The 23,118-nt window shown below is 39.4% G+C and overlaps 1 protein-coding gene across 2 annotated transcripts in view; it reads right to left on the bottom strand.

The window, feature by feature from the left end:
• The window catches only part of CC2D2A (coiled-coil and C2 domain containing 2A), a 53,683-nt gene extending 30,565 nt beyond the window's left edge, over positions 1-23,118 (bottom strand). For both annotated transcript variants that reach the window (XM_063309622.1, XM_063309623.1), the window contains exons 1-14: positions 23,060-23,118; positions 20,541-20,629; positions 16,584-16,685; positions 15,469-15,657; positions 13,560-13,722; positions 12,814-12,950; positions 11,837-11,968; positions 10,829-11,038; positions 9,465-9,571; positions 6,907-7,047; positions 4,685-4,841; positions 3,636-3,874; positions 1,364-1,541; positions 436-592 (exon numbers count right to left, since the gene is read on the bottom strand). In XM_063309622.1, coding sequence (XP_063165692.1) covers positions 436-592; positions 1,364-1,541; positions 3,636-3,874; positions 4,685-4,841; positions 6,907-7,047; positions 9,465-9,571; positions 10,829-11,038; positions 11,837-11,968; positions 12,814-12,950; positions 13,560-13,722; positions 15,469-15,657; positions 16,584-16,685; positions 20,541-20,629; positions 23,060-23,084 — 2,026 coding nt within the window. In that variant the 5' untranslated portion in view covers positions 23,085-23,118. The remainder of the gene's footprint in view (positions 1-435; positions 593-1,363; positions 1,542-3,635; positions 3,875-4,684; positions 4,842-6,906; positions 7,048-9,464; positions 9,572-10,828; positions 11,039-11,836; positions 11,969-12,813; positions 12,951-13,559; positions 13,723-15,468; positions 15,658-16,583; positions 16,686-20,540; positions 20,630-23,059) is intronic.

Genomic DNA, 23,118 nt, shown 5'->3' with positions numbered 1-23,118 from the left:
GCTGAGATGTGTCATCAATATTTGAATTAGTCTTTTGTTAAAGGTGCAACAAAGAACAAATTAGTCTATGTTTTTGGAGCTGCTCTGTTTATAATGTAATTTCCAGGCCTCTTTTCTTTTCTCTTCTTGCTCTGCTTATTAACTTTGCAGTTGTGTTAATCCTTTAATGCTCTTGTATTTTTTCCTTAGTTTGCATAATAACAGGAAGAGAGGGAGGGAGGGAGGAAATCAGTTTTCAGCAACTGAGACTGCAAGTTTTGGGGGTCCACCAAAGGTGGATGTGGGGCCTGAACATCTCAGGTTGCCTAAGAGAGACAGTCAGTCTATGGATGTGTGGGTATTTGAACCTAGCACTAAATCCACAATATCTCAACTCTATTAGCTTGAAGCTCAATCCTTGAACTTCAACAGGTAAGAATGGAGCAATCTCTGTACCGCTGCCCACTCCTTCATGGTCCAGTGTCACACACTGGTCACCGCTGAATTCAATTTCTTCAACTGGAGCTCTTCCCGTCAGAGCTGTGGTCTCCGGGATGGGCACAAATACTTCCATTAACAGGTTAGCGCTGCTGAGTCCAACGGTTTCATAAAGCTGTAATAAAGGGAAGCAATTATTCCCATTTCTAGTCACTCTGGCTGTTCTGGGAGTTATATTTAATTCACACCATGTTTTCAAGCAGGTTCTCAGGGCCACGAATGAGTATACACATTTCAAGGGTGTGGAGTGGGTTAATGTATGTCAGAATTGCCTGTCTATCATTATGGCATCCTACTATGATGGCTAGAAATATATAGCTCTATCTTGGAATACACTGGAACGGTATATTGGGTGGGCTCCCCTTCCCTGACAAGGGAAGGCAGAGAGGCAGGTCATCCTCCCGTGAGAATCCAGCTCTTGAGAAGCAAAAGCCATTGGAACATGGACTCCAAAATCAGCAACCGTGGAGGGAACACAGACAGTGTTGCAAGGAATGCTCTTAAATTAACAGGAAATTATTGATCTTTATTCTTTACAAGTTCTATGCCATTGCATATACAGAACTAGAAAGCCTTGCTGGGGTGAAAGTTTTATGAAATACAAACTGCCTATCTAAGCAGTGTAGAAGTACAAAATAAAAAAGGGCAAAAGTAAAAGAGAAATTGAGTGTGTAACCTACATCCCTATACAAGACACCGAGGGTAGTTGTGTCCATGAACAGAATCTAAGTATGAAAAGAACCTTCGATCATGCAAGTCCATGGACAGAACCAATTACCAAGTCCCTCTGTAGGAACTAAATCTAAATGACCTCTTCACAACTCATGCCATGGGTGGGAGCATCAGTACTCTACTGTTTCTCTATGTGTTTAACACAATAACCTACCTGCAATTTTAAACTCTCTGGCCAATTGAATATTTGCAGGTTGAAAATCTGCCCGAAATGAACTCTGAAGTCTGAGCTCATCTGCCGAGAAACTGTTCTCGACACCTCTTTGGAATTGAAAAGAACCTTTAAGAAGAGAGACCTTTTCTTCACATCTTCACGTCTTGCAACTTCACCTCTACAAAAAGGTTAAAAACAAGTAAATGAGATGTGTACGTTTGCTTAATAATAATAATAATAATTACAAACAATGGCATGAGAAAGTAGCAACAATGGCGCATTGGAATATCTGCAAGAAATACCACTTGCCTGCAAGCAAGAACTGGTGGGACCACAAAACAGACAAAGAAAATGAAGAAGCTAAAGTGGTCTGGGACTTTAGAATTCGAACAGACAAGCACCTGCCACACAACTCCCCAGACTTAACAACTGTTGATAAGAAAGACAAAAAAAGTCTGGGCAGTGGACACTGCAATACCGGGAGACAGCAGAAGAGAAGGGGAAGAACTGGAGAAAATCACAAAATACAAAGACCTGCAGATAAAAGTAGAACGACTGAGGCAAAAGAAAGCAAAGGTAGTCCCAATAGTAATAGGTGCCTTGGGTGCAATTCCTGAACATCTGGAGCACCGCTTGAACACCATCGGCATTGACAAAATCACCATCAGTCAACTGCAAAAGGCAGCTTTCATCCTGCGGCGATACCTTGGGAAGGGCTCGACAGGTGGATAAAAATGCCAAATCCAGTCTAAACATCTGGCTGACTGTGCAACCAACCATAACAATTTATTCATTTGATATGCTGCCCAACTCCCAGCAAGTCAGGGCAGTTTTGTCTTTGAGATGTTTCATAGGATTTTGATAACTGAAATATGATCTATTTAAAACGAGATGATCTCCACTGTGTGTGTACAATCCCATTTTCACGTTTTTAAGGTCTCTCAATTCTCTACCAGTTGAATAGAATGTACAGACCTAAAATCAAAAGTATATATGCTTAACCTGCATGAGTGAGCACTGGATTTAGGTGCTTGTCTGGGGCTCTAAAAATGAGTGCAGAACAGCTGCACAGGACATGGCCAGGAAGGGCATGATGTTGCTTCACTGGAAGAGGGAAGGGCTGAAATTGCTTTTCCTTCTATTTTCTTTTGCTAGGAGGGGCCGAGGAGGACATTTTCAGTTGAAAAAGAGGAAAAATCACACAACTGCCTGCTGAATACTGGTGATGCCGTCTTGAAATGCTTTTTGGCCCACAAACATGGGATTGAAAGCAGTCTGCCCCCTGCTAAGTTCATGGCACGAATTAACAGGAACACAGTTCTTACTCTCAAACATATGGCTGCCATTCCAGGCATTCGGAAAATAAACATCTTAGGAATGGATTTGGAGAGTCAGATAAATGTCCAAATTCCAGTTTTGTGCTGACTTTTCAGAGAAATGACTATTTCCAGTTTATATTGAATGAGAAGGGGCAAACCACTTGAATGTCTTTTATTACTATCAATGTGTAAACAGAACCTTCAGATGTTGAAATTCAACAGGTAAGCTGATGTTAAGAACATGCATAAGGCAGCATTTAGAAATTATTGTCATGTTTCTCCAACATGCCTTAAAAGATGCAGTTTAAGACCTTTACTGGAAAAAATCCTCCTGGACCTGGGATCTCTGTAAGTACAGGCCCATCTCCAATCTTCCATTTTTGGATAAAGTGATTGAGAAAGTGATGGCCCCGTGCCTCTTGATGCCCTTGGATGAAACTGATGATCTGGATTCTTTCAATCAAGCATGCTTTGGTTTCTTTGGTAAACAATCCACGGGGGAAATTAGCGGGTGATGTGACTCCTATGGAATCTTTCTAGCACGGGCTGGGCTTTGGGGCATTGTTCTGCAGAAGTTTTATCCTTCCTGGACTGGTGGTGGTGCTTGAGGAGACTGATTTGACACTTAGGTGGTTGACTGCTATTTCCTATTAGGCACAATTTAGAGTGCTGGTATTGATCTTCAAAGCCTTAAAAGACCCTATTGTCTACTATGAACCTGCCCGGTGACCTTGATCAGCAGGAGAAGCCTTCCTGAAGATGCCCAGTTGCCAGAAGCTCAGTTACATGGTATGCAGGAAGGGCCTTCTCCTGTGTGACTCCCAGATTATGGCAGAGATGTGTCTCCCCATATTGAGGAAAATGTCAAGAAGAGAACATGTGGCCAAGTCTGACCTGCTTTTAACTGTGACTAGATTCTAGTGGTATTTTCATTCTATGCTAGTACAGCTCACCTAGGACAAGCTTCGTTTGGAGTGACGCTCCCCACCAGGCTCAACTCAGGGATCAGAACTGGTTCTCCAGGCTGCCTTCGGATCTCAGCAGCTCTTCTGCGAACTTGCAGCTCCAGCTGCTCTTGGTCAACTGGGGGTGGTGGGAGAGGCTTCAGAGGTTCCTCCACATGCTCAGATTCTCCGGCTTCTTCATCGTCCATGTTTTGATCTGACTTCTTTTTCTGTTTCTTTCGATTTTTCTACATGGATGAAAAGACATATTTGTTTTTGGTGGCTCTCTCATGGCATAGATTTTCCTGGGCTCACCATTTGTATCTCTAATTATTTGATAAATAAATGTGCTAAATAATTATTCATTTGGGGACTGGGTGTTGTTAATTTTTAATGCAGTTATTCTATTATTATAAGTTTGTAGTTACTTGTATTTTTTTAATCTTGGAAGCTTTAAGAGGCCTTTGTCCTTAAAAGTGGCTTAGATGTTTAATATCAACCTTATTTTTTAAATTAGATTTATATTCTGCTTTTCCTTCAGGAGCAAAAGAAGGTGTACAAAGCACTCTTATTTTTCACATGACCACAATTCTCTGAGAAAAACTGGGCTGATAGAAAGACAGGCTGTGAGCTTCTGTGGCTGAGGGTGGACTGAAACACACTGCCACTAACAGTTGACAATGATGGTAAATAATGGCACAGAAAGCACCCACCCAGTGTTGATCAGATTCATATGGAAAGGACTGTAGGTAGATTTGACTCTTGCCCATATTTACATTATGACAGCTTGGAGGACAGATTGCAAAAAATAAAGATCCACTCTGTTTCACAGCTAACCATCCAGGACACCACTTTCTACACTGGCCATCTGCTAGACCAGTGTTTCTCAACCTGGCTGAGGAATTCTGGGAATTGAAGTGCACACATCCTAAAGTGGCCAAGGCTGGGAAATGCTGTGCTAGGCACCTGGGCCCACACCCAACCTCTCTTTTCCACATTAGCCAACATGGTGTATGAACAAGAAACACTTCCCCACCCACAATGGTGCTGACTCAAACCTGTGCCTTCTTCCATGATTTCCATGTCCGAAGTTCAGTTTTATATTTATCCACTTTCTTTTCATACTCTTCGCTATTTTCTTCTAATAATTCAGCTATTTCAGCCTGAATTTCTGCCTCATAGGACTTCTCATCCAACTTTGGATTAACTTCTTCCCTTCAAACAGTAATACAAATGAAGCCATAAATGAAAACAGGGTCCGTTCACTACATCCTAGCCAGTGGGTTGGCATTCTCCAAGGGGCCTCTGCTCTGTTGGTAAAAGGGATACTCAATCCAACTAAAGTAATCTGAGTAGGAAAGCAGATACATATGTAAGGAACTGCAGGTATAACACTGGAAAGACTTTTCAGTATTACTTCAAAAATCATACATCCTGAAAAAATGTTCACCGGATTTGCACGTATACAAAATAGCTGGACGCAGGAAGGAATATTCTGGAGTATAATACAGTGTTGGCTGCATCCAGAATGTGTGTGTTGACTCTACAAAATAGTGAGTGCAGAAAGTGGGAGAAATACGAGCCAGAAAGGTTCTCTGTCCCAGTTGCTATCCTGGTTTGTCACTCCTGCCCAACCTTCTTTCTTGAAAGAAGCACAGGCATGAACTATCAATCCTTCATTCCTGTGCATTTTATGTCGCCCTTTTCCCCCCAAGGAATTTTATTCTTTCCTGCCCACTAATGCTTTATGAGAGGCAAAATTAAGAGGCACCCCAGTCCTTTCACAGTCCCTTTGGTTCTTGGGTTCTTCTCTAATCAATTTTGCTTCCCGGTATTAACAGAGAATCAAATCTACTAAATTTAACAAAACTGCTGTTTCATCATGAGGATAGGGAGCTCCCCTGATTAATTCTCCCTCCTTATGTAAGTAGCATACGCAATCCCCAGCAGCCTCCAGCAAGTAAAACGGATAGGATCACAACTTTGAAATAGGAACATTGTGGATCCCAATCCCATAATGACCCAGGCATTGATTCCTTCTTGCAAATGCTTGAAGGGAAACGAAAGAGTTACAGAAATGTTGAACTATTTCTTCGCCTGCAGATTTAGCTATCCTTGACTGACTGATGGGTTGATGATACCCCACAGGATACCAAGTGTATGTTCTGCATGTTACCTAGGTTATCTTAGGTAACTACGAAGTATTGTGAGGTAAGGATGGAACAAGTATTCCAAAAGAATACTTTCCAAAAGGATACCTTCTGAACATGAAATGTTCTGACTTCAAATAACTGTAGGACACCTTCCATACTAGCATTTTGTCCTGAGCTTGGGGCAAAATCAGGCATTTAATTCAAAGCTGTTTCAGATGCCCCGACATCCAAAAATCAGCTTTTACATTGTGCCAGGTCATGAGAGAAAGACATGTTTCTCAAGCCAAGTTCCATCACTGTTGTAGCTCATTGAGGAGAGGACAGGAGTGAGAGGAGGGTCAACTAAACACACCTTGCACAACTGAGAATCATTTTATATGGAAGAAAAGGACTGCTCTCTGCCTGGTAGGTAAGCTTTTTGCTGCAATTAAATATTCTTGAGAAGTCACCTTGGGGCTGCAACCTTGTTCCCATGTATTGTTTTTTTCCCTCCGAGAGGCCGTCAAATGGAAAAGTGTGCGTGCATATTACAGATGTCCATATAAAATGAGTAAAACTTCCACTGTTGAAATATCAGCCTACATATATACAAACAACTATTTTACTGGGTTTCTTCAACTTTGCAGGCAAATAAGTATATTTGTTCTGGTGTTACAGGCTGTGTTTTAGATTCGGGGGGGATGGAGGTTAGTTTTATTACTTGCCTTTTTCCCCAAGAGCTCAAGACAGCTTTTGGGGGATCGCTCTTCATTATATTCCCACAACCACCCTGTGAGTTTTACTAGGCTAGCTCTTTACTAGCTTCTGGTGTATGGCGGTGCGTACAGTCAGTCTAGGGTGCAACTAGGATGCTTAACTGTTGCTTCTATTAAAATTCAACCCCTTGGCCAATTTTTTGGTGACTTGGGTGGCAGAAAGAATTTCCAGCCCAACTTGGCCAGAGCTAGTTTTCCATCTGGAGGAATTTTTAACTTCTTGTTCTGGAAAAGTATTCAGTCATGTAACTTTCTGTCTTCAAGCTGAAACAACGCAGAACTATACCACCTCAATGAGATCTAAGCCTTAGAGGTAAGCATGAAAGTCCTATATTTAATATACCAAACAATGTAATTCCTGGAAACACATACTTTCTCAAGTAGAGCTTCAGGGGTGTGTTAAGGAACTTCTGAAAATCACGCAGGGATTTGATTTCTTTCCACACTTTGATCATGGCTTTTAGCAATGCTCGATCTTTTTCTTGCTCATTATCACGAAGTCTTCTTGTTTTCCTGCCCAAGAATATAGACATTTCATTAGAGGGAACAAATATGTAGATTAATATATGTCAAGTAACAAAGTTAGCAATATTGAAAGGTGACTATAATCAGTCAGTTGTAATGCTCTAATTTGAATTAAATTCTTTTTAAGATTCCTCTTTTTCAAGCAATTATAATCTTCTCTCCAGGTTGTTCTTCTTCAGACCCTGGTATCTGTACCCATTTGTGAGAGTTTGTGAATATTCTCTCCTTTGAAAATGCTGTAATCAGATACTTCTGCACCTGTGTTGAAATATACAAATAATCCCATTTTTTAAAAACACAATCCTAATTTAAGTGTTGATTATCATACATATTTTTATCTGGTCATTGTACCGCAAGTGACCAGATAAATAGCTGTTAATGCAATAAGTAATAAACATACAGAACTATTTAAGATGTAAAGACTAGGACAGCATATATGATTCTTTCTGTACTCCCTCCCTACCCTTTATCCACTTTATCTCTATTATCAACCCGTGAGCTAAGTTTTGTCTATTCATTTATTAGTTTATTAAGTTAATAGGCCACTCAATTCCAAATGACTCTGGGAAGCTTCACAGAATTAAAAGAACAGTTCCATACAAAGAACAACTTCCTTCCATAAAACAATGCCTGTTCCAGGGAACAAAGCCATCTATCTAAATCCCCCACCAACTCAGGAAGCCCTTCTATCCATCTTACCCCAAGGCCTGGGGGGAAAAACAGGTTTATAAGGAAAGCCTGAAGATGGGCATGGTGGGGGCCTTACAGATCGCCAGAGGGTTGCAATTCCAAAATCCAGGTTCAGTGACAGAGAAGGCGGCTCTACTGGAGCACAGAGGACATCCAGACACTATGGGAGACAGGCAATCCCTCAGATATCTCGGTCCTTTGCCAAGTGGGTGCCAAGAAGGGGCTGATCATCCACCGAGTTTTATGAGTGATGGATTTAAACTTCAATATGTCTCATCTAACACTGCATCACACTACAGGCAGTTTCCTTTATTTATGAAGCTTAAGTTTTACCAGGTGGCTATAAATTACATTTTTCCCCCAGAAATTACAGATCAAATCAATTGATTGATGATTTGATTAAAAAGATTGATGGCATGATGATTTGATTAAAACGACTGATGGCATGATTAAAACAAATTAATAGCAGTGGTTGTAATCTAGCCCATAAAATATGTGCAGCTCTTACCAATTTTAGTGGAAAATTCAGGCACAGAAATTACATTGTGCTAAGAGAACAATGCCATTAGGAAGATCCCTACTGAAGCGATATATTTTTATCATTTAAAGTAGTACTTCTCAACCTTGGCAACTTTAAGACTTGTGGACTTCAACTCCCAGAATTCCCTATCCACCTGGCTGGGGAATTGTGGGAGTTGAAGTCCACACATCTTAAAGTTGCCAAGGTTGAGAACCACTGATTTAAAGTAACGGTAGCAGGTCAGTTTATCAAATCCCAAATCATTTAATGACCAGTTTGCCAGCAGGATGCAAATTATTTTTCTGAGTATATAATGAAATAGGTCCCCTGTGGATGGGTCAACGGAGCAATACAGTTGCAGCCAAGCTGAGCAGCTCTGTCTACAGAAGCATGGAGCCATTTTACTTGAGCAGAAACTACCAGTGAAGCAGAGCCATCACTTCCCATTCCCACATTTCCCCCATGGCTTCCCTGAAGACTGGAGAAATCTTTAGAACACATTGGATGTGGCCCGGGAGTTTCAGCGCTCATAGGAGGCAGTGCAATGGGCAGAAGGAATAACCCTGAAGAACAGGAGGAAGAGCCGCAGCCAAGGCAACAGATAAAAGAAACCTGAGTCCGGGCCAGAACTGTCACCTGAGAAAGCATCTCATGAATGCTTTCTCATGAACATGAAAGGGGGAAAGGGGGAAGCACATTCAGACTTGCCATATTGTTACTGTAGCCTCATAATAATAGTCCTGTTGGCCTGCATGACTTTGGTTTCCTAGTTTGGTCTACCCTGAAGGTCTGGCAGGCCGTCCCATCTGATCTGTCCCCACAGCACTCCCTTCCTCCTCCCGCTCTAGTAGCCCACCTAACTTCCAGGAATGGCCCTGAAGAAGAAAAGGGCAGTATAGAAAAGGCTTTTTGTCACAGCGGATCCCACACAAAGGGACTTGGGAAAGAGCCACAAACCTCCTACTGGCTGGGCATTAAGTACTTTACAATTAAACAAGACGTCCACCTTACAAAACAAATACCTGAAATGCCTCATGGAAAAAGGGATTCTTACAAAATTCCCATCAAGGCAGTTCACTGCCTTTTATTAGAGCACGACCCAGTTACTTTCCAAGAACCACTTTTTCATACATCGAGCTGGATAACTTTTTTAAACTTACAGAATGAACAATGCAGCGACTTTTCACCTACTCACCTTATTTCAAGCTTATATTCAGTTATGCTTTGTTGGACTACTAGGTTTGGAATTCCACTTTCGGCAGTCTCCAAAATATTCTGTAAAGCGTTTCTGAGAGCATGAAGCTAGAATAAGCTTTAAAACATTAATATGATCCAACTGCACAATTATATTAAACCACTGTATTCTTCCTTATTACTAGCAACGTTGATAAACCTGCTTTTCTATAAAAAATGCCAAAAACATTCTCCAAAATAAACCTGGAGAGAACATGGGAAATAAGTTCTTTTTTGACAGTTTATTATATTACAGTATTGTTGTCTGGCTTTTATTCTTGCTTTTATTATAAACTGTAAACTGTATTTTTCCCAATCCTGATTCCCTTGGTTTATAAATACAACCCAATTCATCCATCAATCAAACCACTGAAAGCAAAGAAGACACTGAATTATTCACTCAGAACAAACTTGGTATTTAAAGCTCTTCAGAATTCAATTCAATTAATTAATTAATATCATTCGAGTGTTTATTTATCCCTATTTTAATAGCACTTCAAAGATAGAATATTCAGCATATTTTATTTTACAGGACAGAATATATATTATCATGTTTCAGCCTGCCTCATGAAGTTCTGGGTCCCATCACTGGAGGTTTTCAAGCAAAGATTGGACAGTCATTTGTCTGGGATGGTGTGAATATTCCTGTGCTGGGCAGAGGGTCAGACTAGATGACCTCCAAGGTCCCTTCCGACACTAGGATTCTATGATTCTCCATGCTAAAAGAAACATGCTGTTTGACAACATTCTAGAGACCTGTCCTTCTCAAATGCCTTTTGGCAAAGACCCTGCCACAAAACTGGTATGACTTGTAGAGCATAGCAAGAAAATAATTAACAGCCGAAGTTGGGTTAGGCATTATTTACCATAAATTTGAGAGCTGTATCAAATAATTGTAATATTGGATGGGACTACTTGGTTTTGTTCCATTTCAATTTGTTATACAGTTTATAATTAACTGGCTTGAGGCTGTATTTTGATCTGTCATGTTTGATGTGAGTCAGTTTTGGCACAATCCATTGTAGAAAACTGGCACAGAAATACCCTAAGCTAAACAAATATTGAGTATATTGAGCTCAGATTGAAAGACTTTAGTTGATTAAATCTGCCCAAATATTTATAGCCAATCAAGTATACAAAACTAGATTCTCCTTCATTCAGAGTGTTTTGCTATTATAAATCAGAATCTTTACATACATCCCATAATATCACAGCTGAGCCAGTGAATCAGTGAATATGATACACGCTTTTCTGCAACATTCTACAAAAATGACTATTTCTATTTTATTGATACATTTCTAAAATGAAGAAAAGTAGTGAAGTTACCTTATCTGTAAGGAGTTTAGTAAGATTTCTCTGTTTTCTGGACAGGTACTGGTCAAACAACTGAGCCAGTTTTGCTGCTAGGACATGTTCACGGCTAAAGCAAGGGTGATGCGTGAATATTAACCCGGAAATATCAACATCCAACTGAAAGCAACCTTGTGGGTCATCATTTCCGACAATGTACTGGTTGGCAAGTCTCATTTTTATGGCCTAAAATGAAAATTAAGGAGGTATATGTACTCAGGGGTAAGACAGAGTAAGACTTCAGAGGAATATATTGGATAATACATAGCAACTAATTTTGGGTTTTTTCATGAGTTTTCAGCTCTTTTTTAGACATAACAATCCCAGTTAACTAAACCAAAGATTAACAAACCAGGAATAAATATCACCTGATGCCTAAGGATCTGTTAAACAGGATGAGGCGATACTGACATTCATCAAGAACCTCTGAACGTGACCTCTTTCTTGTTCAAAAAGGTGGTGGTCTCTCAAGAAGGAAACAGGATCACAGGCAAATGTTAAAGTAAGGCTATTTGCTCGATGTATACTAGGTTCTAGGCCCTGTCCAGGGTGTTATCAGTCTCAGTACTAAAATAAGCATTTTCGTGGAAAAGGAAGCCCTTGATCTTAACTTTGGCCATGGAATGAGGCCATAAATGGACAATACAGAACCTTGGCTGCAGAATCAAGTGCCTGTTATGCTCCTGTTTAGCAAAATGTTCTGTCTCAGCCTGGACAAGCTGACCTTTCGCATCTGGCAAATGGGGTTAGAATGGAGCTACCATTTCCGTTGGAGAAGATATTTTGTTGGGCTTGCTTGGTGGTTGGTTATGCAGAGAGAGAGCACCCCTAAAGAAAAAGGGTTTATACCCAGCTTCTTGCCCTCCTTGTCTATGGTTGTTGGCTGACAGGAGGAAATTAACGGAGCAGTGGATGCTGAACTAACAATTCAGGGCTGATCTTTATCCAGCCACTGAGGCATCTAACATGCAACAACCAACTTACCTTTTTATAAAAGGTCACAAGGTCTGACTCCTGGTCTCCCTTTGTGAGAAATAACGGAGGTCTAGTAAGGGATTGTTTAATTGGATTGGGCAATGCCAAAATTTGACCGTCATCTCCAAACCACTTTTTCAACTGCAAAAAAAGAGGAAATAAAACGTTTTTAATATTGCTAGAAGTATCTTAAAATCATACCGTTCTTTAGAAAATGAAAGGCCGATGAACTACAGGAAATTAATCCTTGGCTCCAGCCTTACCTGATTTTTTAAAAAATCTCATTTTATTTTTTTTTTAATGTAATGGGAAATAGGAATGTTGATCAACTACTATTATGGTTATTTCCTAAATAAGTATTGGCTTTAGTGCTTCTACCGCTTTCAATTGTGTTGCTATTTTTATTGCATTGATTATTACTGGCATGTAGAGTGCGTTGATGTTTCTTAAATGAAGGGTTGTCCAGTATTAATTACACCTTCAATTCCCACCAGCCATTCCTTCCTACTGGATCCCATTACTAAAAGAAGGATAGGCAACATACTTGTGCATTAAATAGGAACCAAGCTGCCTTCAAACAACATCTGCAACACAGCAATCAACGCAGCAAACAACTCCTCCGTTTTATGCAAAAATAAATGTGCTAGTCTGTAAGGTTCTTCCTCGTGAAGAAATCTAGTCTCACAAAGGCAGTGTAAATCCGTTTGTCCCTATGAGATATTGTACAGTATCTTCATTATTGTTAGCATAAACAGCTATAATTCCCACATAATCAATTTGCTCCCATGTCAATTAGTTTTCCAATTTATAAATGAATTAAAATATTTCTCCATCATAGAATTGCGCGTACCAGAGAAGAAACAACTTCCCCCAGAAGCAAACTTCTCTAAGATCATATACAACAGATCTTTTTGCATTGCTCCTCCTCTTCCTCCTCCTCCTCTTTAAATAGTCTCTTTATCAGCAACCTGCATGAGGCACCATACCTGTTCCTGCCTGAGTATCCTGTTCTCTACAATGTTTTGGTTGGACAATGACACAACGGGACGTTCTCCTGTGTAGAGACCTTCATCCTCAAGGTACCGTGGCTGCATATTTTCAGGCACCTTCAGAGAGGGAGGCACTAAAAGGAAGAGACAGAGAGGCTTACTACTACTACGATTCCCACTACTGCTACTGGCAATTGCCTGGACAAGTCCCTGCAGCTTTTTTTTTTTTTGGCAAACCACTTCCAAAAAAGGTTGCCAAGAAAACTGCAGGGACTTATCCAGGCAGTCACCAGGAGTCAAGACTGACTCATCAGAGAAGCTAGGAAGTTACTGAAATTGTTTGTACTTGTCTTGATGAAAGGGGAAGTCGTTTCTTTATATATCTTTTTTCTTTATTTTTTACTTTTTCTCTGCACTTTTTATTTTTTATTTTTCTTTTTCTTAGTTTGTGTTAAGTTTTTTTTAATCTTTGTATCTGTAAACCTCAATAAAAATTATTATTTTAAAAAAGGAGTCACTCAAAGGCACAAACACACAAACCGGCACACCTTAACAATAAAGAAATGGATGTTGCTTGGTAAAACATTGGACAAGTCACCCATCTAGAGGCATTTCAGAATTACTATATTATAAACCAAGGTTGTTCTCTTCAACTATAGTCCATAATCAAAAATATACATATATCATATATGATAAATTAATCTATATCACACAAAAGCTCAAAATAATTCCACCAAACATACCTCTTAGCATGCTGGGAACAAACAAACAATCTTTCTCTTTCTGCACCCGTCCAGAATAGCTTTCATATTCTGCAGGTCTAACTTCAAAGACATCTTGGCATGTCTGTTCTATAAGAAATATGCCATCATCCTCTTTATCATGGAAAAGATGCTCCCCTTCATCCTGTATTTATCACATAAATGTGTCAGAACTCAAGGGCAGAACTGTATTTCACAGATTTGCAATCATAAGTAAGAATCTTTGCAAAGAAAATTATTTTCAACCAATCTGTGGATTAAAGAATCATCTTTATCAGAAAGCTTACACTTGCTGTTTGAGGACTATCTCTAGGAAACTGTACTGTACCAAATCAGACCATGGGTCAATAGTACTGATTACAATTTCAGGCAGTATTTTAACACAGCCGTTAAGCCTAAACTTGTACGTTTCATTATAAACAAACATACATGCTTATCCTAAGAGTAACTTACAAGCGGCATCCATGATCCATGTTGACCTTTTATTTTTGACATGGATCCTGCCTGAGCATTGCTGAAATATGTAAAAATGATGTGCATCAAAAAATAAGGCTTCTGTGTTCTCTTCGTGAAGGAACTTATCATCTCTGGTGGACTTGTGAAAAAGGCTAAGAAATTCTGGGATCAAATATGTGGTATTATTCAAAAGATTTTTAAAGGAGATATACAGTTGAAATTTTGATTTTGGGTTTTGACAATTAAATGGTTTGATTTTTTAGAAATAATGTTTCTTAAGGCTTAATGGTAAGAGATTATATTTGTATAATATGCTTTTATATCTGTGTTGGAGAAAGTCAGAAGTCACTTTCTTTGCATATTTTCTGTTTCTGCACCTTTATAGTTTCTCCTCTTTTTTAAAGCTCTGTATTCCATCTCTTCTATATTTTGTATTCAACTATACTGTGAAAATGAATAAAATTGAAACAATATAAGGCTTCCGATCATCCTCAGAGTCTTATTACTGAAGAAGCTCCTAAGTCCCAACAATAAAACAAACCCTGAACTTAAACCTCAGAGCGTAATGCCTGAGTAAGAGGGCAGAGTACCACACCTGGCCCAGCGCTTCACTGGTGCAGAAGCCATGATTAATCCACCTCAAGTGCTGGGGCAGGCCGGCAACTGAATCTGGAAAACAGCCAGAACTCCACATATTCTTTTATTCACTAAAATGGACCTTGCCAAGACAAAGAGTCTAATTTGTAACATTTAGTAAAGGTTTGGGATTAGAAGAGAAATGATGGAATAAAGACAGGTATGAAAAGGGGAGAGGAGTGAATTGGATCAGGGTGAAGAGCGAAGCATGAATCTTAGCGGAGAGAAAGAAAAGAACTTTTCTGTGCTAACGTGGCAATTAATTTGGTTGGTGAGAATCAGTCTGAGAACCCTGAGCAAATCTTCCTGGTTTTCATCAGACAATTCTTGTCTTTTCTGGGCAATTTATTCATTTTAGAGTTATCTTTACACTAAACTGAGAAGCGACCGTATTTCCTACTGATGTTCCTTGTGTGATACTTATTACCTTGGTTAACTCACTGTGTATGCCAGGGTAAGTATTCTCTCAAAGTAGAGAGATTTTCTAAGTGAAAATCATATAACTTTATTTATTTCAAAATAGGAGTGCTGTAGATGCAAAGGATGTGTGTGTCAGAAAATGACTAGCCTTAACAAATTTGGTCTAAACCTTTGGCTTAAATTCTCCATTATATGGACTCCTGGACTCAGGGGCTCACGTCTCAACCAGATATGATACCCCATGTGTTTCAAGGGACAGGACAGAACAGAACAGAATCATGGTATTAACTTCAAGCTTCCACATTTTGTTTACTACAAAATACAGTAAGTCAAGTGAACGTTTGTCTAAAGAGATATGTACATGCTGCTGCATGATTACCATTTCATTCTCTTCTTGTTCTTCCTGATTGCTGAGTGCAGATTTCTGGTTCTCCTTCCCTTTGTCATCTAGATCTGATGCACTCCTTTTATTGTTTTGACCATCATCCCCTACATTCTCTTCCTCAGGACCGAAATCGAAAGTAAAGAAATTATAGGCTTCTTCAGAAGAAGGATAACCTGTCTGAATCTAATGGGGAAAAGTAATTTTATTTTTTAAAAAAAGTTTCACAATGCAATAGCTTAATGCAAGTCAAGAGCTACAGCTAAAACTCTGTAACAGAATTAAAAAGAATTATTACTATTTATCCTTCACAGAGATAAAGAATTACAACAGTAACTAAGCATTTCTACACGACTCAAACACAGTCTTCTCAAAAGCAAAGTTCCTGCACACGTATACCAATTTTCATTGGAGGCTCCTTCTTGAAATGCTGAGTGTCCAAAACTCACACTTGTAAATTATGAACGATAACTAAGTTACTTACTGACTTTTTGGAGCGTGAATCTTTCCTGGCCACCTTGAAAATGGTAGAGAAGTTGAGTTAAAATGTAACACTGTCCCTGAGCAAACATCACCTTTTGCTCCCTAGCCACACTGGAGAGCGTTTATTTTGGCACATTCAGAAATACAAAACTGAACAGTTGACTACTGATCAATAGAGTTTTATATTCATCACCAAAATATACTCCGTATTTTTGGAGCACATTGAATAATCTGACTCACCGGCAGACTTGTATCTATAGGTATGAATGGAAGAAAGGAAAAAAGTATTTCAGGATTTGGGGCACTTTGGAGTTGATCACACACCCTGTATAACTCCTCCTGTGGCTCTATGGGCCATGAGGTCATGTCCTGACACCCCCCTCATCTTTCAACTCTGGAAGTAGGAAGCTAAACGCAGCTAATGCTGCATAAAACGTATGTGTCTGGATCAGTTCCTAATATTTAAGTGGCAATTACATACAATTCTCATCATATATTATTTTGTTTTCCACAGTCATATATGCTCAAGTAATTCTTTTAACCATCCTGAATTCATAAACTGATAATTCAGCCTTAAATAATCACAAAACAACCTGAAAACCCAATACCCTTTGACTAAAGCTCATCACCTGTGATTTTTGTTTGCCTCTTCTGACAATATCATGAAGTTTCACTCTTGCAGACACCTTGCCTTCTTTTCTTTGCACTGCGCTCAACTGATGATCACCTATCTGCAAATATATATATATATATATATATGTATATGTAGAAAAATTGCATTAATTAACTTACATTGACTTCCTATTTTCTGCATAATAAATAATAGTAAGTGTAGTCAATTCTATGGACATATTTTTAATTATGCCTTACGTGGCGGGGAGGGTGATGAATGTGCATTAGATTTTTTATAAGCAGAGAAAAATGGAAATATATGGAGGAAAGCAGAAAATTTTTAAGAATATATTCTTATGCATAGCAATAGACCCCACCCCCTTTACTATCAAGAAAGGTCAGCTGAGGTAAGCCAGAACTTTAGAGAGAGCAAACAGATGGTAAGATCCACTCCAAACTGCAGATACGTTATTGTGTTCCTTAGTCATCCAGTGCTGGGTCATGATCTGAGGTGAGCTGAGGAAAGATGAAACCTCACTCCCATCACTTCTTGCTCGCTCTCATTGTCATTTTTAAAGTTAAATGGGGAACACCTGTATCCCATGGAAGGGATAGATTATCAGTTCAAGGCAGAACAAATTAAGAAGGCTTTTCTGAGGCTCAAAAGCCCAAGCACGTACAGAGGCCCCATGAAAATGAGCTTCCCTGCTGCATTTCTTGAAAGAAGGGCCATGCTTAACTTGTAGCTTAAAGAGCTGTTTTCCCCCAAAGAAAATTGACAAGTTTTGTGTAGGAGTGAACAGGCTATGAGAGGTTCTAGGCCTCCTTCTTCAGACCGCCCCCCCCCCACCCAAGCAAATTGGGAAAGGGTTCATCAAGCTCCCTCTAGCCCCAGTCTTTATTTACCTCCTTTGGCTTCAGACTTTTCTCAGGAAGAAGCTTCCAATAAAATGCCCTGAGGTCCCAGGAAACAGGAATAAAGATGTTTTTTTCTGTGAAGAAAATATTGGAGATCCCTCCCTATTTTCTAGAACTTTAGATGGAGACAAAGGTACGTGATCGAAATTTGACCGGTCTGTTTCTTCTTGAGGGAGGATTATTTTAGTTTCTTCCCACACACTCAAACAGCATGGCACTGGTTTGCTCTGCAACACTGAGTAAGCTGTAGTTACTCACTCATGTGAAGCACTGATTTTGCACAGCACGACAGGCACTCTTCACATGTTCTGCTCAAGGTAAGACCCACGCAGCGGGCAAAGCTGCTTGACAAGACAAAACTCACTGCATGCAAGACAGAGATACAGCTACAAAAGTGTATATATGTACTTGTGTGCCTGTGTACGAAAATAAGAATATAATGTGATATAGGAAATGTATATTTATATTTGTTAATAAAAGCTACGCAGTATAGTTGCAGCAAAGGAAAAAGAGAGCTGAATTAGGAAGTGAAGTCAAATGGAGATAGGATGAGGTGTACATGAACTGGGTAAAAAGAAGAGATCCTGGGGACCGATGCTAAAAGGAACATGCAGTCCAGCAAAACAGGATAGAGGTCACCTAAGGAAGTACGATGCAGTGAACAGTGTCAGACCTGGATAAGCGAGACCAGGTTTCAACTCCTGCTGAGGTAGAAAAGTTATTAGATGATCACTAACTCTGCAGTGGAAGCTCATGCATTTGTCCTAAGCAGGTGAAGAGAAAAGACAGACAGAAACACTGGACTGCTTAATGCTCTTTGGAGGAGGTGCGGAACGCCTTCAAAACCCCAAAGTTAGAAAAAGAGATTATCTTGCTCAATCTCAAATGACCTTCATCTTTAGCTTGTTCAATTCCTATCTTGAACAAAAGAGTTCTTGTTCCTTTCCATGGGAGAATGCACAGAGGTGCTGCATGACAAGAGTAGCACCACCATTTTTGTACACACATCATGACTCACACACCTGTCCAAAAAGGCAGAGCTTATGCTGTGACAGCGCAATACTGCTTTAGTCACTTTGACAAAAGCATCAGATCCTGTAGACACCACAGGGGCACGCAAGATGGAGGGCAAAGCTTTTCCCCTTTCTTTACTGAAGCATGCAGATTCCTTTCATTTCCAGGGTAGAGAAAAGTTGTATGTCTAAGCAACCCTGACTGAACTAGTGTTTCTCCAAAACTACAGACCTACAGCAATTCATGTCTGAAACTAAAAAGACCTTCAGAAGCAGTAGAAGACCTGGCAAGCAAAGGAGGATCTGCTGTTCAAATAAGAAGTCTTCAGTGGCACATCTAAAGCAGTTTTGCAAGGGATTCTGGTAACAAGCAGAATCTACATCTCCAGCTTGACTTCCGCCATTTTACTGGAGGTGGGATGTTCTTCGCTGGCTTAGCTCCCAGCTCACAAGACCTAGCTTGCCTCCTTGCCCCACCATAAGTTCTCAGGCAGGACTCGGGCCTTGAAAAGGAGAAGCAGGCTGGCCTGGCTCATGTAGCTGAAATCTTGGAATACACATTATCTTTGCCTCCCTAAATGAGAAAAAAGCAGGGTGTTGACTACTTAGGGCTGCAGATAGATTCTCCTTACTTTTAAACTATCCTAGTTCTTCTTAAAAGGCCAGAGCACAGCAGTTGCTACGTTGGGATAGTTTTAGTAACTACTATGTTGAGCTTTAGATTATCAAAAAGAAAACTCACACATTCTGCTTTAAATTATTAAGAACAGATTCCAAAGTTCATCCCAACTTTTTGCTTGCATTTCAAGCAGAACATAGCATTTAGCCACTCTTGAAAATTATGATCCTTTTAGAAAGAACTTTCTGCTTTACACTATTATTTATGTGTCACTTTGCACTACTAGCTCTGAACTATCAGGTACACACAAAAGCTCACTAGCTCACCCAAACTAACCACTTTTGGAAGTTCTGGAAGCTGCCAGACTTCCAGGAGAAAATCCAGGTTTTTGACCCAGCTTCCTGACCTCAGGATTATACTATTTCAGGATGTTTAGTCTAACATGAGAGTTATTTTAATATAATTTTAGTCTCAAAGACCTCTGTATATTTCAACACTTAAATTATTAACTTTTTCCCTCCGAGTAATAAAAGGAATTGCTAATAAATATTAAATTACTTATTTAAATTATGATGATTCTCTACAATAAAGCACAGAGAATTATGAAGGAGCACATTCGAAATACACCAGGAAGGAAAAGGCTATCAGTAAAGCATTTAAGAAAGAACCTAGAATTTCAGAAAACAGATCTGAACTTTAATAGGTATTTCAGTGATCCATTCCACGTGACAGCAGTGGTCTTGTTCAGGGATGGGAATCTTCCAGTGAATCATCTTTGGTTGTGTGAAAACTGACTTTTTTTTTTTCATTTCCAACTCCCATGAAATCTTTCTTTGCTGCCACGGAGGACTAAAAATACTATTTTGGGACCAGCTGCCAGGCCAAAATCAAGAAATTGAGTTTTCCAACCCCAATAGCACCCATTCCTACCACCTTAGAGTCTTACTTAGTTTCTAGAACATTCATAAAAAAAAACCCAGCATGCCAATGTTAGGTCTGTTTCCATTTTTCTATACTTTTCCCTGATTATTCCAATTTGGACCAGCATCATGTCTGGTTGCTAATGAAGCTGCTCATTATAAAGAAGAAAAATGTAGGCTTGGGCAATAACAGATGTTTTGCCTCCCTCCAGCCAATCAGATATAAAAAAAAAATGTGAAATTAAAAATTCCGTCTCCAAGCAATGAGATGGGCAATTCTACTTTTTTCTCCTCTATGCCCTCAACCATAGAAGTAAATTGATGCTTGAGGAGCTACAATTATTTTTCTTCTTTCTTTAAATTTATACATATTTATGCTTCTGCACATCTACAGTTTCCCAAATACACACTAGCAATCCCCTAGTGGGTATCCCCAGTGCTCTCTCCCCAAAGAACCAGGTGTTATGCCCAGCAATGTAAGGAATGGGGCTTATGAGGTCTCACCCGTGCAGCTTTCAATTTCTCTCTCATGCGTTCTCGCACCGAAGACTCCGCAAACTTTGCCCCTGAGGTGGATGGAACTGGAGGCAAACCTACAGAGAGAATTACACCATTACAAAAATAAACAATAAAATCTCCTTCAAAGTTGAATTTGGTTGATGGTGCCTTCAAGGAGATGTCCACGTCATTTTCTTGAAAACAGTATGGAAATGTTTTTAGCTATCTTTTTTTTCAAAGTTTTGTTTACTCTTTCCTACAGCTTTGGGGATCTCTGGTAGTCCCACAGCCAAGTACTAACTCAATGGAATTATTTATTTTATTCATGAGGGAGTCACACACATTCATGTGTCATTTCAGAGAGTTGTAAGAGCTGGAGAACTCCTGAGTTACTGAATGACTTGTAGGATGTTCAAAATCCTTTAACTATATAGTTTCATAGAAGAGCCTATCCAGAAAGCCAGAAGATTGTAGCCTCTTTCTAAACCACACTGCAGAGCAGAGATGACACTAAACCTTTCTTACAGCAATAAAAGCATTAAATTTCAGAACAGCTTTGGCTAGAGAGAAATTATGGCAGGCACAACTAAGAAATCTTGCAGAGGATGACAAGAGAATTAATGCAAAAGAGAATGTCCCTCCTGGAGCAGGGGAGGAAGACCCCAAACAGTCTTCACATCCAAGTTTGTAGACTGAGAGGCACCATGGTTGAATGGGGATCCTTCAGTAGAGTGACATCTCCTACTTTGTTCTTTGTTGGGGTCAGACTGACACAAGCACAGAACCTTTATTAGCCAAACCTACAAGCACCAAAATGTGCACAACAGTGGAAAGAAACAGGACTCCATAAACCAACCCAAATCAACTGAAAGAACCTGATTCTCTAGAATGACTTGGTAGAAAAATGAATATAACTGTGCTAAATTCCTGGTCTCAAGAAATTATAGCCCTAAATGCATCAGGAAATAACCCTCTGGAAGGATACAGAATTTAAGGGCTGAGAAAACCTCTCTTAGCTTAGAAGGTAGCCAGAGAGGATGAAAAGGAAAGCCAAGTGAGTCCTGATCCAAGAATCCAACAAGGTTAGATAAGCATGATATGCAAATCTCTGTTCTTTTTCTTTAAAATGAAACAACTACAACCAAGATTTGCATTCAGTAGAATGTATACATCACTGGCTTTTGGATAAGAATTTGAAACTCATAAAATGCTAGAAAGGCAAACATTCTGTGAATATTTTAACAACACTTAAAATGCAAAATTGACTTCACGATGTTTTCATTTTTCTCCATGTATCGTGGGAATAAATGTCAAATTTAAATAACCTTAAAACATTATCCACAGATGTTTCCTATTCACAATTTTTCTCTGATTAGTGGGTTAAAACATTGCCTTGGAGTTAAAAGGCCAGTTCTGAATCCAAGAGTGTACAAGGATTAAACAACGGGAAATGAGAGACTTTGGCCAAGGGAATTCATAGAGTAGGGAAACTATTGAAGAGTATACTCGGAGGGGAAAGGAACTATCTGATTACAATGCTTAGTCATTTTATGGATGTAAATGGTCAGACACAGATGGGCATAACAAAATAAACACGATGTTAATGCACTCTTAGGGACATTAGATAAGGTCTGAATCTGCTAAGATCCTCTTCCTCTACAAAAAGCTGTTTTGAGAGACAAACTTCCACAAGTAACTACAACTGAGTTACAAATTTGTACCTAAACCATAAAGTAAACACACCCCTAAAAGTGGAAAGAACAGAATTCAGAGAGTTTATAGCAGGGAGCAAGCAAAGGAAAATGCTGGACTTGCATCAAGGGCATCATTGGAGGGAGGAGGATGAAATATTCAAAACCCTGCCTTGTTTTGCCTTTATAGGATGGGTTTGAACAAACAAACAAATAAGATGTATTCAGCCAAGGAAAGGATTTACACATTTATTTTATTTTTAGAAAATTGCAAATTTTGGCATTTTGCCACTGAATTTTGGCACTGTAATACGGGTATGCTTTGGAGGCAGCCAAACAAGGGTTAGGGATCACCTGTGGCCTGAAGATTGCCCACTTCTGGATTATTGATATGAAGAAGCATAGCACCATTTTAGCAGTTATCTGCTTGCTATTCATGCCCTACTTTCAGATAGTAAACAAAGCCTTTTTTGCTTTTAAAATTAGTTGCCCTGGTCAAATAGCAGTGGACTTTTTCCATAGACACTATTTCCCCCATTAGCCTGTAAACTTGGAAGGTTTACCTCTGCTTTCATTTCTGAAGTACATTTCATTTAGCCTTTTCAGAATATCAAAGGAAAGGAAAATAAAAATAAAAATATAATAACGGTCTAATTAAAAAATGCAAGAAAAGGCTTCAAGTTTCTTCCATTACCCACTACGTTCCCTTAGTTTTACCCACAAAGTAAACTTTACTATATTTACCCAATTTGCACTGATCTAGTTTATTGATTTTGACAAATCCACTCCTGGATGTCAGCCCCTGCCCCCAGCCCAGCTGACGGGTACACTTACTGCGAGGTGACAAAGTATTGCTCATTCTCACAAAGGATCAGCCTCCCACAGCCTTTTTC

The sequence above is a fragment of the Candoia aspera genome, chromosome 8 (assembly GCF_035149785.1).
Source record: "Candoia aspera isolate rCanAsp1 chromosome 8, rCanAsp1.hap2, whole genome shotgun sequence".
Taxonomy (NCBI): Eukaryota; Metazoa; Chordata; class Lepidosauria; order Squamata; family Boidae; genus Candoia; species Candoia aspera.
This window is presented reverse-complemented; position numbering and strand designations above follow the sequence as displayed.